The sequence below is a fragment of the Odocoileus virginianus genome, unplaced genomic scaffold (assembly GCF_023699985.2).
Source record: "Odocoileus virginianus isolate 20LAN1187 ecotype Illinois unplaced genomic scaffold, Ovbor_1.2 Unplaced_Scaffold_26, whole genome shotgun sequence".
NCBI lineage: Eukaryota > Metazoa > Chordata > Mammalia > Artiodactyla > Cervidae > Odocoileus > Odocoileus virginianus.
In genome coordinates, this window is record NW_027224288.1 from 68773 (window position 1) to 85622 (window position 16850).

Genomic DNA, 16850 nt, shown 5'->3' on the forward strand with positions numbered 1-16850 from the left:
CAAGATTTTATATCATAAAGCACATAGGAAATACAATTTTATATCACATTGGGGTAGAAGACAAAATTTCTCATGACTGGAAGTGACCAGCCTCTGACTACCCAAGGCCTCAGCTGCCTTCAAAAGATATAAAAGATCAGTGTAATGATAGATCACATAACCAATAGATAGCATAATATTGTACTATGCTACATATTTTGGGTAATTCAGTTCTAGACACTTCAGCCTCTTGTTTTTCTTTTTTTCTTTTTTCTTTTTTAAATACTTCCTCCCTCATCATTCCAGAAACGTGAGTATTTTCTAGAGTTCTCCTATAGTCTTTCATCTGGGGTTATTCCACCAACTTCTATCACCTTGTGAGCACACATGCTAAGTTGCCTCAGTTGTGTCTGACTCTTTGCGACCCTATGGATTGTAGCCTGCTAGGCTCCTCTGTCCATGGGATTCTCCAGGCAAGAATACTGGAGTAGGTTGTCAAGCCCTCCTCCAGGGGATGTTTCTGATCCAGCCATTGAACCCATATCTCCTGCATCGCAGGCTGATTCTTTACCTCTGAGCCACCGAGGAAGCCATCTATCACCTTACTTTAAAATCTATAGGCTGATGATGTCAAAGTCTATAAACACATCTCATTTCTTTTTCTTGAACACCATTCAGCAGAAATCTTGCCTCTTATGGCTAATTATCCATATGAAGTCTTCCAGGCACTCAAATTAAATCTATTATCTTCACCCCAAGTATTCTTCTTCTAAGTTCAGTGAGTGCCACGATTATGAACTACTTGCCCAAGCTAGAGCCCTCAAAAGTCATCCTGTGACTTTCCCTTTTCCTGTCCTTTCTGTCTCATATCTAATATATCAAAAGAAATCTGCTCATGCTCTTGAATCAGGCCAGACTTACTTAGGACATAGTAGATTAAGACTAATGGTTAAATCAGTCATCATGAATTATTACAAAGCACTTAAAAACATTTCAAATCTGTAAAGTGCTACAAAATACTGACAGTAATGTAGGAAAAATAAGTGGTCCAGCAGAGACACAAAAAGATATGGGATCAAAAGTCACAAGTTAAAGCACTGGCTCAAGTGTGCACTAGGGTTGGGTGACCCAAGGAAATAGTTTATATTTGAGACCCTGTAAGCACTCTGGTTGTTCATGCAATCAACATCTAGTTACTGGATTTCTATGTGTCAGAAAATGTGTAAATTGGTTGGCAATACAAAGCTTAAAGGATAAGTAAGACATTTCCTTTCCCTCAAAAAAAAAAAAAGCAAACAAGCAAAACAATAATTGTTTCATAGCATGTATTCTCAGTGAAGACAACATCACTTCCAAAGGTGCAGTTTGTTTGTTGAAATGGGCAAAAAACAAAACAAAACAAAACAACATACTATTTTCATGTATAAAGCACAGATAGACATGCTGTTCTTAGACATAGTAGATGGGTGGATGAGCTGAATGCCAGTTATCGGCTCAGCACATTATTATTCATTATCCCATTTGTCCTTCAGGTCAAATCCATGACATAGGGATTATTATTTTATTTTCACAAATACGAAAATAGCCTTGAAGAATTACATAGTACAACAAATCTACTGGCTAACACTAGAACATAAATTCCATAAATGCAGAGGTCTTGTCTGAATAGGTCATTGTTTTATTCCCAGTGCTTGGAACTCAGAAGGCAACCTAATAAAATCTGTTGAATGGATAAACTATTGTGAATTAAAAATAAGTGGAGAAGTTCAGAGGTCCCTGAGATGTTAGATTCCAAATCTTCTTTTCATAATCTTTATTTTTTAGAGGTGTCTAATATAGAGTTTGGGGCTTCCCTGGTGGCTCAAGGGTAAAGAATCTGTCTGCCAGTGCAGATGTGGGTTTGATCCTGGGTTGGGAAGATACCCTGGAATAGGAAATGGCAACCCACTCCAGTATTCTTGTCCACGGAAAACCCCATGGACAGAGGAGCCTGGAGGGCTCCAGACCATGGAGCTGCAAAAGAGTAGGTCATGACTGAGCAACTAAACAAATATGCAACATATCTATATTACAATTATGTATCAATGTAAGAGCATAACAATCATTGAGACATACCTGCACTATGAGATCAAGCATCATTTGAGTTTCAGATTAAAGCTTTTGAAGACTCTGTGTTTCTGGATCACAACTAACTATAAGAACATTTTATAGAAACATTTTCATTCATTTGTAGCTTATCCATTTAGTCACTTAGAATTGCCACAAATTTATTTTATCCCAGGCTTCTAAATTGAGATGCAGTTTGTGTGTATGTGTGTAAAACAGGCTTTGGAGCCAGACAGAACTGGATATAAAAACGTCAGTCAGGCTATTAACAAGCTAATTAGCAAGTTATTTAGTTTCCTTATCTCTAAAATGGAAGAGTTTTCTGTGAAAATTAAAATTAAAGTAATTCTTGTAATGGGTTCAACATGGTGCCTAGAGACCTGAGCAAATATTTAAATTTTTCAATCCTCTCTTTTTAATATCATGTTCATAATTGTCTCTAGGAGGTTAGATGTGTCACTAGTCTCTCCTAACTGACCTGTGAAGCAAAAAGGTGATTCTTAAATTACTAAGTTAGAGCTGACTCTGTTCCAACTAAGGAAAAGAAATCACAAGCCCACATCATACAATACTTGTAAAGAGCATACCATATCCCACTGTAGAAAGACCCAAGTGTTTCATTCTATTTTTCACAAGTTCAGCAAGCTCTTGTCTTTCTGACCTCCTGTAGAGGTTCAGGCGCTGCTGGGTCATTTTCTCCGCGGTTCTGCTGGAATGTTTGGGGCCTTTCCTGCTCAGCCTGCGGGCCCATTGCATGCTCTTCCGCCTCAGCAGCGGGTGGTCTGACTGGTCGCTGGATGTGGAGTTGCGGTGGTTACTTCGGTGGTGACCTTGCTCTTTAGCATCTTTGGTGTCTTCCCACTCTTCTACACTGATGGATATCTGAGACTTTAAAAGAAGTGCATATGGTAATTAGATATCTTAAGAATCAGGTAGCCTAGAGTTCTATTCATATTTTTTTGTGTGCTAAATCTTGACATAATTATATATATCATGAGAGTTTTTACAGAAAGAACAAGATCATCATTATTGATACTAATTTTATATTACTAGATCATCATTATTGACACTAATTTTATGTTACTAAAAGTAATAGAAAATATGTTTTTCGAACTTACAGTGAACCAGATAAAATATCCTTGCATACTCCAGTATAAGTTTCTTTATAAAAAGAAGTTAACATTTTATATATCAGAGTTAACAAACAACTGGCATAGAGTTATTTGAAACCAAAACAAAAAGAGCTAGATATTTTACAGTGTTATTCAAATGAAGTCAAAGTAATGGACTTTCCTCAATTTACTCCTAGTACTCCACATGAAATTTTTTAAAAAATTATGAAAGTTCGCTTATTTTTGGAGTTAATAATATTGTCAAGGTTTTAAATTATTGCTGTTTCTAAAGAGGGCATTGGCATGAACTTTATAACATGTGAATTTTTTATTTGTTCATATGATCCCGAGGAAAACAAAAAGCATATTTTATTTAATTTATGCATTAGTTATTTACCACATAAATAATTTTGACAAAATATTACGATACACTTCAGGAACTGTTTTCAGTGGTCTAAGTGAAAGTATGCTGTAAATATTGATATTTCACAAATATATTCTAGAATCACAAAGAAAACTTACATTAGGCTACTCTTCATAGGAAGGAAAAACAATGAAAAAATTCCTAAAGTCCATTTTGATCTACTCTTTTACTACTAAATCTGATTTTAAAATGAGAAGCTTTCCTTTGATTATAGGCGCTTACTGAAATGGAGCAAGACCTTAGTGGTGTTTGCCCCCTTACCATGACCACTGCCTGCTTTTTGTCTGTGGAAAACTTTAGTCAAAGAGTAAGTTTAATCAGAGAAGTGAGAAATGCAGAAACAAAGGAAAACAGTCAAAGGAGACTAAATAATAACAATGTAGTCATTAAGCACAGTCAAGGGTCTTTAGTGCTTTTTCAAAGGTTGCACATAATATTCTGAGCCATATCATTGAGCTGTTTTATATATACTAAAACACCAGGTAGAGACATTACTACATGATGACCAGACTGTAACCAGGACATGAGCTGCTCACAATTCCAAGAACTGGCCTCAGAGAAATGGGAACAAATAGCCCTGGAACTGAAGATTAACTGTACCTAAAACAATCAAGATGATGCTGATCAACTTGAAGATGACTATCAGAGCTGACTGTGCTGTTTCTGCACGTAGCCTCTCCTTCTGTGTATAAAAGCTCTATCCCCACTGGTTGCCAGTGTAAGGGGGAGAGGGTGAGTTGGCCTTTGGACAGACATCCAGCACCCTCCTCTCCCCAGTTGCTGGCATTTGAAATAAAGCAAACTTTCCTTTCCACCAATCTGAGCTGTTTATTTGCTTATGAATGGTGAGCTGCTGGACCCTACCACACTCTTTCAGTAACATTAATATAAACAAAAGCTTCCTCTTTCAGAATTGTTGCTTTTCATACTAGGAAGTCATATGAAATGAACCATGATTCAAACCAGAAAGCCTTATTTTCTAAATCATGCACGTGCAAAGGGAAACTTCCTGCATTTTATTGTGCATAAGAGCTGTGTTCACAAACCCGCTGTGTTCGCCGTGTGTGGATGGAAGTTTGAGCTACAACATGCATGTGCTCCTGGCTTCCAAAGTAATAGAATTTGAATTACCAATTTAAGTAAGGTCAGAAGGCAGATCCAATAAGATCCTTTAAAGTGAATATAAATGATGGCAGCTCAGTCAATGCCTTACACACAATTCCTAATGGCAAGCTATGAAATTGACCTGGTCTCACACTTAAATTCAATTAAAAATGCAAATATTCATTCACATTTGTTTCAAAACAGTACTGTAGAGAGTGGTATGAAAATGATTTATTAAACCTTCATTGCTGCATAATTAGAGACTATTTCTCTCTTTTTTAGATTTTTTTTAAGTAAAGACTATAATTGCTTTACAGTGTGTTAGTTTCAGGTGCACAGTACAATGGTTCAGTTATATAAATGTATTTTATATAATATATATAATTCCATCTACAAAAGAAATGGTCTCTTATGAAGCTATGAAGGTTAAACAAATTATACATATATTACTTATATATAATTTTGCCGAGTCTTTCCCCTTACAGCTATTTTAGGATACTGAATAGAGTTCTCTATGCTATACAGAAGGCCCTTGTTGGTTATCTATTTTATATATACTAGCATGTATACATTTAATCCCATTGGAGTAAGATAATACTTCATTCAAAATAGAAACTTCTTTTTCGCTGTAGAATTTAGGTTGGAAGTATTAAAAATTCTTATACCGTGGTTTTGCAACAATGGATGCCTTTATAAGTCTTAACTTACTCTAGTTCTTACCTGGTTGATGATATACTGAAAATCCTCTCCTCTGAAAGTAAAATATATAAGACTTCAAGTAATATCTACCATCAGTAAAGAATATCAATCTATGTTCAGTAGTTTCAGTTTATGTGTACTTTATAGCAAAATCAAAAATATGTTAGTTCATTCATATTTAGATACTTGGCTTGCACAGATTTGTGAATCAGAATCTAAAATTTATTTGAAGTACTCTTTCTAGTCATAACTCCGTGTAATAGCTTTATTTCCCATAAATATGTGGAAAGAGTAATTTTGTCAGATCAAATACTCAAGATATTATGCTCATATAATGTCACTGACAAGTCAAGTCACAGAACCAGAAGTTAATAAATATTTTAGGGAAGAAGTTGAAAATTAGCTTATTTTCCAAGTAGAGGATAAAATACTTTTTATCTTTGTGAATGCTTTTCTTAGTTATGTGTACCAGGAATTATATCCAGCATATATGAGCTAAATAATAGTGGATTCATCACTGTTTTGAATTCCCCCAAAGGCAAGAATATCATGATTTACATAAAAACCATAGGACTCACAAGGCATTTTTATCATTATTTCAATAAAAGTAACATCTCTTTTTATATTTCAGTTTAACTAAAGAAAAAGGAAATCAGAAGGATTTGGGGATTAAGTTTAAGAAATCTAAACTCACAACACAGAGATAGTTATTTGTATGCTTGGAATTTGCATTCCTTTCTTTCCTCCTTCCAATAGGATATAATAAAAAGTATACCAAATTTACATGTATTAAGATACACAAATCTGAGTGATGTTGTGGATATTTTCTAGCTCTGGGCCTACAATAAAACTGTGTAATTGCTGTGTAAAATAAGAATAATGATACTCACATTCTACCTCATAGAAATACTGTACAAATTCATACTTAATATATAAAGAAAACATGTCACCTGTAAACTCCTACACATACTAATAATAATATATCCTAGTAGGAATGATGATCCACAATGTCAATGATTGGTAATAAATGTGAAATTATTCTATTACTGGGTACTAAATGTGTGTGGGGAGTGGGGTGTGCAAGCACATGTGCTTGTGCATTTTAAAAGATCTATTTATACTTTCCAAGGCCATTTCATCACCTGGTTGTAGCTCTATTGTGCTCCTAACATGACATCATGACCAACAGGAGATATTAAATAGAGTGGTGCTAGGATACAGCATCATGATTTCATTGTAGGACCTTTTCCTGAACTTAGAGTCATAGAGTGCTTAAAAACAAGTATTCTGGCATCAGAGAGAGCTCAGTTTAAATACACTTACTTGTTCTGTATTCCTGGTTATGTGACTTAAATTCTTTAAGACTGTCCCCAGTGCCCTATCTGAAAAATGATAATTCTATTCTTACTTTGCTCACAGTCTTTCTCCAAGCAAATCTAGGGGATGACACATAAAAAGTAAATAACAGAGTGCCTTGTCTCAGTAAATTCTCAATCAATATTAGTTAATATTCTGATTCATAATCTTATACAAAAATGGGGAAAATAAAAATAAATAATTATGAGGAGCTATATAAAAGCAAAACACAAGTATGAAAAAGACAGGAATGACTCATATTTTGGTGTAATTTTCTCTGTCAGTGACTATACTTCATAAGAAATCAAGGAAATATAAACAAATTCTTGGAAAAAAAAATTTCTTTGGTTAAAGTTTTGTGGAATATGAAAAACAGAATAAGTATTTACGTGAAAGAAATTTACTGTTTTGCTTCCATGAATTATTTCTTACTGGTTCTATATATAATGGGAGAACTCTGGCTTGACTTATTAGTACTTTAATAGTCAGAAGTCTCACATAATTATTAATTAAAAAAATAAGATTTAAACTAATATTTGTAAGAATAAAAATATGTTTATATGTTGTCATGGTCTGAATGCAGAGTTCCAAAGGATAGCAAGGAGAGACAAGACAGCCTTCCTCAGTGATCAGCGCAAAGAAATAGAGGAAAAAAATAGAATGGGAAAGACTAGAGAACTCTTCAAGAAATTTAGATATACCAAGGGAACATTTCATGCAAAAATAGGCTCAAGAAAGGACAGAAATGGTATGGACTTAACATAAGCAGAAAATATTAAGAAGAGGTGGCAAGTAGACACAGAAGAACTATACAAAAAAGATCTTCATGACCCAGATAATCACGATGGTGTGATCACTCACCTAGAGTCGGACATCCTGGAATGCGAAGTCAAGTGGGCCTTAAAAAGCATTACTATGAACAAAGCTAGTGGAGATGATGGAATTCCAGTTGAGCTATTTCAAATCCTGAAAGATGATGCTGTGAAAGTGCTGCACTCAATATGCCAGCAAATGTGGAAAACTCAGCAGTGGCCACAGGACTGGAAAAGGTCAGTTTTCATTCCAATCCCTAAGAAAGGCAATGCCAAAGAATGCTCAAACTACCACACAATTGCACTCATCTCACACACTAGCAAAGTAATGCTCAAAATTCTCCAAGTCAGGCTTCAGCAATACGTGAACTGTGAACTTCCAGATGTTCAAACTGGTTTTAGAAAAGGCAGAGGAACCAGAGATCAAATTGCCAACATCCACTGGATCATCAAAAAAGCAAGAGAGTTCCAGAAAAACATCTATTTCTGCTTTATTGACAATGCCAAAGCCTTTGACTGTGTGGATCACAATAAACTGTGGAAAGTTCTGAAAGAGATGGGAATACCAGATTACCTGATCTGCCTTTTGAGAAACCTATATGCAGGTCAGGAAGCAACAGTTAGAACTGGACATGGAACAACAGACTGGTTCCAAACAGGGAAAGGAGTGTGTCAAGGCTGTATATTGTCACCCTGCTTATTTAACTTATATACAGAGTATATCAGGAGAAACACTGGACTGAATGAAGCACGAGCTGGAATCAAGTTTGCCGGGAGAAATATCAATAACCTCAAATATGCAGATAACACCACCATTATGGCAGAAAGTAAAGAAGAACTTAAAAGCCCCTTGATGAAAGTGAAAGAGCAGAGTTAAAAAGTTGGCTTAAAGCTCAACATTCAGAAAACTAGATCATGGCATCTGGTCCCATTACCTCATGGCAAATAGATGAGGAAACAGTGGAAACAGTGTTTGACTTTATTTCTGGGGGCTCCAAAATCACTGCAGATGGTGACTGCAGCCATGAAATAAAAAGATGCTTACTCCTTGGAAGAAAAGTTATGATGAACCTAGACAGCATATTAAAAAGCAGAGACATTACTTTGCCAACAAAGGTCCATCTGGTCAAGGCTATGGTTTTTCCAGTAGTCATGTATGGATGTGAGAGTTGGACTAAAAAGAAAGCTGAGCACTGAAGAACTGATGCTTTTGAACTGTGGTATTGGAGAAGACTCTTGAGAGTCCCTTGGACTGCAAGGAGACCAAACCAGTTGATCCTAAAGGAAATCAGTCCTGAATGTTCATTGGGACATTGATGTTGAAGCTGAAACTCGAATACTTTGGCCACCTGATGCAAAGAGCTGACTCATTTGAAAAGACCCTGATGCTGGGAAAGATAGAAGGCAGGAGGATGTCAGGAAGCATTTAACAGGAGGCTTCCTGTGTGCTGTTTTGGATCTGTCAGGAATCCTCTGGTCCTTATTAATTCCTGAATATTCAGGAATTAAGAGGAGAGGCATGCCTTTCCTGGGGCTGAGGAATCCAGGCATGTCCTTCGTTAGTTTTTCAATACGGTGATAAGTACCCTCTTCCTTCTTATGAACCATATGGTAAAAAGTGATTGTTTACAACTCTCTCTCTTTAATAGGGATCACCTTATGTTTTGTAAGTCTGGAATTTTAATCTTTATCTTTGCTGAGAATAACTACCTTGTAAGACAGTATATATGCCCACACCATGTTGATTAAAACACCTTTGCTCCATCAGAGCTTGGGTCCCGTGTGTCTTTCTTTCTCTTCTCTCTTTCTCTTTATCTCTCTATTTCTGGCTGATTCCCTGGAACGTGAAAGCTGGCTGCATAACCCAGGGAATATTAGCCTCTTTCCTTCTTTCACTCTCTCATCGTCGACTCCAGACCACCAGGTTCCAGTCCATTAAAGGACCAACAGGAGGAGAAGGGGATGATAGAGGATAAGATGGCTGCATGGCATCACCAACTCAATGGACATGAGTTTGGGTAAACTTCAGGAGGTGGTGATGGACAGAGAGGCCTGGCATGCTGCAGTCCATGGGGTCACAAAGAGTCGGACACAACTGAGTGACTGAAGTGACTGAACTGATGGTCTGATCTGAATGTTTGTGTCCCTTCAAAATTCATATGTTGAAATTCTAACCCCAAGTGTATTTGTAGGTGGAGAATTCGGGGTGTTGTTAGGTCAGCAGGGTGGGTCGATCATCAGTGCGATTAGCACCCTCATAAAGGAGACCCCTGAGGCTTTCCTGGTGGTTCAGAAGATAAAGAATCTGACTGCAATATAGGATACCCGAGCTTGATCTCTGGATCAGGAAGATCCTCTAGAGGAGGAAATGGCAACCCACTCCAGTACTCTTGCCTGGAGAATCCCATGGACAGAGGAGTCTGTCAGGCTACAGTCCATGGGGTTGCAAAGAGTCGGACCTGACTGAGTGACTAACAAAGGTGATCTCTAGCCCCTTTTACCATATGAGGATTCAAGGAGAAGTCTGTGATCAAAATGGAACCATCACTTCATGGTGCTGCCACTCTTATCTTAGACTTATGGCTTCCATAACCATGAGAGACAGATTTTGGTATTTTATATAAGCTACCCAGCCTGTGCTATTTTGTTACAGCAGCATAAAGAGACTAAGACACACATTTTATATGAAATGAATCTAGAAACATATTTATATAATTCCATAAGGAAATGAAAATTTATGTCTACTCTAACAACAGTTTTCATTTACAATAAAAATTTTATCCTTAAAAATTTATATTATTCTGCAAATATGTATAACTTCCTATGGTTGAAAAAAGCAAAAAGTTATGCCTTGATAATAATAAGACTTGAAGACTTTATAAATGAGAACATGTTTCTTATGTTAAACAGTTTAATTATTTTAATTTTCAGAAATGTAGATATATAGCAGAAATTGTTTTCACACTTTATACATATGCATGCACATAGGTGACTTAATTCAACTATCTCTCAAATTTTATTGAACAGTTATTCATGTCATAGGGCTTCGCTTGTGGCTCAGCTGGTAAAGAATCCGCCTGCAATGTGGGAGACCCGTGTTTGATCCCTGGGTTGGGAAGATCCCCTGGAGAAGGGAAAGACTACCCCATTCCAGTATTCTGGCCTGGAGAATCCCATGGACTGTATAGTCCATGGGGTCACAAAGAGTCGGACACGACTGAGCAACTTTCACTCACTTCATTCACGCCATAGGTTACTGAGCATCTGTGGAACAAAGTGTTATTTTAAAATAAATCAATTCATCCAGTAGTTTGAGAGTGAGTGTTAGTAATCTGGAATCATGACTCCAGAATAGTTTTACAGCTTTTATATAGACTTAAACTGTGCCAATATATAATAGACTTCTGAATTGTTGCTAAAAAAGAGAACAGGAAAGTGAAATCACTGGAGATGTGCTAGTTGAGCATTTATAAAAGAATTCCCGTAAAATGTTTTCCATTAAAGAAAGATCAAATAATCATAACATTTGAGAGATCATTTAAGTTTAACCCATAAGCACCATTGCTAGTGACTGGGTCTCCTGGACATTTCTTTTTATTACTAAAAATCCTCAGAAAGATGATCTCTCCATTTTCAATAAAGACTCAGTTTTTAGTTTAAGAAAAGAAAGAAAATAACTAGTCACATTGTATTTAGGTGTATTTTCAGACTAGAAATAAGTAAAGAATAAGCAATATTATAGTCTTAAAAACTGCTGTATTTGGAATCAAATATTAGGCTTTATTTTCAATCACAGCAGGCCAATGTTTCATGACTTTAAGCAAACCAACTAAGCTTCTTGAAAATAGTCTCAGTAATTGTTATCCTGGTTTTCATATCAAAAATAAACAAAAGTTACAAGAAAATAGTAGCAAACATCTCAAGTTCTAAAGCCAAATAATTACTCAAGAGTTCAGGTTCAAATAATAGATTTTCTAAATCTAATAATTTGATGGAATAATGAGCATTATTCCAATCGTTTGACTTCATTCATATCTAGAAATAAGATAATTCATATAAATGTCCTCTTAGGTACCTTTCAATTTCATCTATTATTCTATGAGGTTTACTAGTAGTAGTTAGAATTGTCATTAACTATTAGCTCACCATTTCAATCCAGTAGCTTCAAAAGTCAATGTTTAATTTTATGTCCAAGTGAAAAAAATTTCGAATTCTCTACAAGATAACCTTGAATAATCTACAAACTTATTTTACTTGCTTTCCCTTATGGTCATAACATGTTTTTTCCTCTTCCTCCCCATCCCCTCATCCCCAAGCCCTGCTTCCTTTCTGTCCCTCTCTCTCTGCCCTGTCCCTCTCTGTCATATGTAACACCTTTCTGTTATTATCTTTAAAAGAAAAATCCAACCTAGTCAGTTACTTTTCTGTTTATCACTTGAAACTCCTTTTTGGCTATTTATGTGTTCTAAATGTACACACTAAGCTATATATTCATACATCTTTGGTGATCTGGTTTTCAATGTGTATGTGTGGGGACGGTATGTGTTTAATTAAATCTCTGCTTTCTTTGCTCTGTGAAATTTGAAACCTAGCTAATCTATTATCTTGATATTATTTCTGGCATTGGTCATTGATTTCTTCCTTGAACCTTCACTGCTGTCATTCAGAAACAACTAGGGTACAGGATTTCAATTTGTCTATATCAGTAACCTCAGATATGCAGATAACACCACGGTTATGGCAGAAAGTGAAGAAGAACTAAAGAGCCTCTTGATGAAAGCAAAAGAGGAGAGTGAAAAAGTTGGCTTAAAGCTCAACATTCAGAAAACTAAGATCATGGCATCCGGTCCCATCACTTCATGGCAAATAGATTGGGAAACAAACGAAACAGTGACATATTTTATTTATTTGGGCTCCAAAATCACTGCAGATGGTGACTGCAGCCATGAAATTAAAAGACACTTGCTCCTTGGAAGGAAAGTTATGACCAACCTAGACAGCATATTAAAAAGCAGAGACATTACTTTGCCAACAAAGGCCCATCTAGTCAAGGCTATGGTTTTTCCAATAGTCATATATGGATATGAGAGTTGGACTATAAAGAAAGCTGAGTGCCAAAGAATTGATGCTTTTGAACTGTGGTGTTGGAGAAAACTCTTGAGAGTCCCTTGGACTGCAAGGAGATCCTAACCAGTCCATCCTAAAGGAAATCAGTCCTGAATGTTCATTGGAAGGACTGATATTGAAGCCAGAACTCCAATGATTTGGCCACCTGATGCGAAGAACTGACTCCTTGGAAAAAACCCTGATGCTGGAAAAGATTGAAGGCGGGAGGAGAAGGGGATGACAGAGGATGAGATGGTTGGGTGTTATCACTGACTCAATGGACATGAGTATGGTAAACTCCGGGAGCTGATGATGGACAGGGAGGCCTGGTGTGCTGCAGTCCATGTGGTTGCAAAGAGTCAGATACGACTGAGCGACTGAACTGAACTGATGTGTTTCCTAGTGCTTTAAGCCCAGAAAATCTTACTTTATTTTTTCTCTGTTTAAGATCTTGAATACTATTATCATGTAATTACTAACTACATGGTAGATTTCTTCCCTTAAGACATGAATTAATTAATTTTATTATTAGCATAAATGCTATTTAATTGATATTTAAGTTAATCTTAGATTATTAAAATACTATGAATTAATGCTTTTAAATTCTTCAATCTAAATAACTCTCCTTGGTTCATAAAAGCAAACTGAGAAATAGTTTTGATTTTTTTTTTGGTTGGTTGTGTTATGTTCCTAGGAGCCTCATAAAGTGACTCATAAATATGCAGACACTAGGCAGCATATATGTTACTCATTTTACTTTTTATCACATGTTTAGGAAGTTACACTCTGAAAGAACTACTTCACCAATCCAAGTCAGAAACTTCAATCTCTGGCATTTAAGGACCAGAGGATGGAGCCAGGGCTCTGTCACTGGGCTCAGACTTCTCTGTGTGATTCATACTGAATTGCGTGTCTGGATTCCAATAAAGGGCATGACTGGAACTTTCAGTGAAAGATACTTATCCTGTGACCATTGGTTGTGTGTATAAAGCAGGCATCAAGCTCCGTTGCAAAGAGTGTTAGGGGAAAATGCTGACACCCTGGGTACCACAGAGATAGATTACGTGGCTACTTGTGTGGAGGAAGAGCAGTTCATGCTGAGATCCACACTCCTGAAAACAGCTCCCTGAGACCCTACAAGGTGCTTCCGCTGCTGCTGCCTACACCTCTTGAACAATAAAGATCCTGATAGCCAGAGTTATAAGGAGAAGTATCCATAGGGCACTGCAGCTAAGTTAAGCCTCAAAGAACATTCATGTTCTTATGCAAAGAATCTACATAAAATGATATTATTGATCCAAGTATATTAAAGCTTAGAGACAGGGATCAAGAACATCCCCATGGAAAAGAAATGCAAAAAGGCAAAATGGCTATCTGAGGAGGCCTTACAAATAGCTGTGAAAAGAAGTGAAAAGAAAAGGAGAAAAAGAAAGATATTCCCATTTGAGTGCAGAGTTCCAAAAAATAGCCAGGAGAAATAAGAAAGCCTTCCTCAGCGATCAATGCAAAAAAATAGAGGAAAACAACAGAATGGGAAAGACGAGATCACTTCAAGAAAATTAGAGATACCAAGCGAACATTTCATGCAAAGATGGGTTCGATAAAGGACAAAAATGGTATGGACCTAACAGAAGCACAAGATACTAAGAGGTGGCAAGAATACACAGAAGAACTGTACAAAAAAAAAAAATCTTCATGACCCAGATAATCACAGTGGTGTGATCACTCACCTAGAGTCAGACATCCTGGAATGTGAAGTCAGGTGGGCCTTAGAAAGCATCATCACGAACAAAGCTAGTAGATGTGATGGGATTCCAGTTGAGCTATTTCAAATCCTGAAAGATGATGCTTTGAAAGTGCCACACTCAATATGCCAGCAAATTTGGAAAACTCAGCAGTGGCCACAGGACTGGAAAAGGTCAGTTTTCATTCCAATCTCTAAGAAAGGCAATCCCAAAGAATGTTCAAACTACCACACAATTGCACTCATCTCACATGCTAGTAAGGTAATGCTCAAAATTCTCCAAGTCAGGCTTCAGCAATACGTGAACTGTGAACTTCCAGATGTTCAAGCTGGATTTAAAAAAGGCAGAGGAATCAGAGATCAAATTGTCAACATCTGCTGGATCATCGAAAAAGCAAGAGAGTTCCAGAAAAATATCTATTTCTGCTTTATTGACTACATGAAAGCCTTCGACTGTGTGGATCACAATAAACTGTGGAAAATTCTGAAAGAGATGGGAATACCAGACCACCTGACCTGCCTCTTGAGAAACCTGTATGCAGGTCAGGAAGCAACAGTTAGAACTGGACATGGAACAATAGACTGGTTCCAAATAGGAAAAGGAGTACATCAAGGCTATATATTGTCACCCTGCTTATTTAACTTCTAATGCAAAGTACATCATGAGAAACGCTGGGCTGGAAGAAGCACAAGCTGGAATCAAGATTTCCGGGAGAAATATCAATAACCTCAGATATGCAGATGACACCACCCTTATGGCAGAAAATGAAGAGGAACTAAAAAGCCTCTTGATGAAAGTGAAAGAGGAGAGTGGAAAATTGGCTTAAAGCTCAACATTCAGGAATCTAAAATCATGGCATCTCGTCCCATCACTTCATGGGAAATAGATGGGGAAACAGTGAAAACAGTGTCAGACTTTATTTTTTTTTCGGCTCCAAAATCACTGCAGATGGTGATTGCAGCCATGAAATGAAAAGACGCTTACTCCTTGGAAGAAAAGTTACAACCAACCTAGATAGCATATTAAAAAGCAGAGACATTTCTTTGCCAACAAAGGTCCGTCTAGTCAAGGCTGTGGTTTTTCCAGTGGTCATGTGTGGATGTGAGAGTTGGACTGTGAAGAAAGCTGAGTGCTGAAAAACTGATGCTTTTGAACTGTGATGTTGGAGAAGACTCTTGAGAGTTCCTTGGACTGCAAGGAGATCCAACCAGTGCATCCTAAAGGAGATCAGTCCTGGGTGTTCATTGGAAGGACTGATGCTGAGGCTGAAACTCCGGTACTTTGGCCACCTCATTCGAAGAGTTGACTCATTGGAAAAGACCGTGATGCTGGGAGGGATTGGGGGCAGGAGGAGAAGGGGACAACAGAAGATGAGATGGCTGGATGGCATCACCAACTCGATGGGCATGAGTTTGAGTAAACTCCGGGAGTTGGTGATGGATAGGGAGGCCTGGTGTGCTGTGGTTCATGGGGTCTCAAAGAGTCGGACACGACTGAGTGACTGAACTGAACTGATTAAAGCTTAGAAATTATCACTCCTTTATGAAAATTGGAATAACTCAATCAACATTATAATTTTATATTGAGTTCTCATTTTGTTAACTCCTGCAGGCATGCACCAAATAGCTGTGAGTAAGGCTTAATTTATTTTCTGTGGCAGGGCAAAGTGAAAGAATGATGTCCATGCAGTTTAAGGCACAAGTGAACAGAAAGTCAGGACTATGTATCAAAGAGACTGGATGTATTTAAATAGTTTCTTGCTACTAGGTGTGCCAGTGAGACTTTTTTTAATTGAAGGATAATTGTTTTACATAATTGTGTTGTTTTCTGTCACTCAACATGAATCAGTCATAGGTATACATATATCCCCTCCTTTTTGAAACTCCTTCCCATCTCCCATACCATCCCACCCCTCTAGGTTGATACAGAGTCCCTATTTGAGTTTCCTGAGCCATACAGCAAATTCCCACTGGCTATCTATTTTACATATGGTAATGTATGTTTCCATGTTACTCTCTCCATACATCTTACCCTCTCCTCCCCTCTCCCCATGTCCATAAGTCTATTCTCTATGTCTGTTTCTCCATTGTTGCCCTGTAAATAAATTCTTCAGTATCATTTTTCTAGATTCTATATATATGCATTACAATATGAAACTTATCTTTCTCTTTCTGACTCACTTCACTCTGTATGATAGGTTCTAGGTTCATCTACCTCATCAGAACTGATTCAAATGCATTCCTTTTTATGGCTGAGTAATATTCCATTGTGTATATGTACCACAACTTTATCCATTCATCTGTCAATGGACATCTAGGTTGCTTCCATGTTCTAGCTATTGTAAATAGTGCTGCAATGAACAATGGGATACATGTGTCTTTTTCAATTTTGGTTTCCTCAGGATATA

At 37.1% G+C, this 16850-nt stretch overlaps 1 protein-coding gene across 1 annotated transcript in view; it reads right to left on the bottom strand.

Moving 5' to 3' along the window:
* The window catches only part of LOC110124645 (potassium channel subfamily T member 2-like), a 129309-nt gene that overhangs the window by 23423 nt on the left and 89036 nt on the right, over positions 1 to 16850 (bottom strand). The window contains 1 exon segment of the mRNA XM_070463091.1: positions 2673 to 2973. Within this exon segment, the coding sequence (XP_070319192.1) occupies positions 2673 to 2973 (301 nt within the window).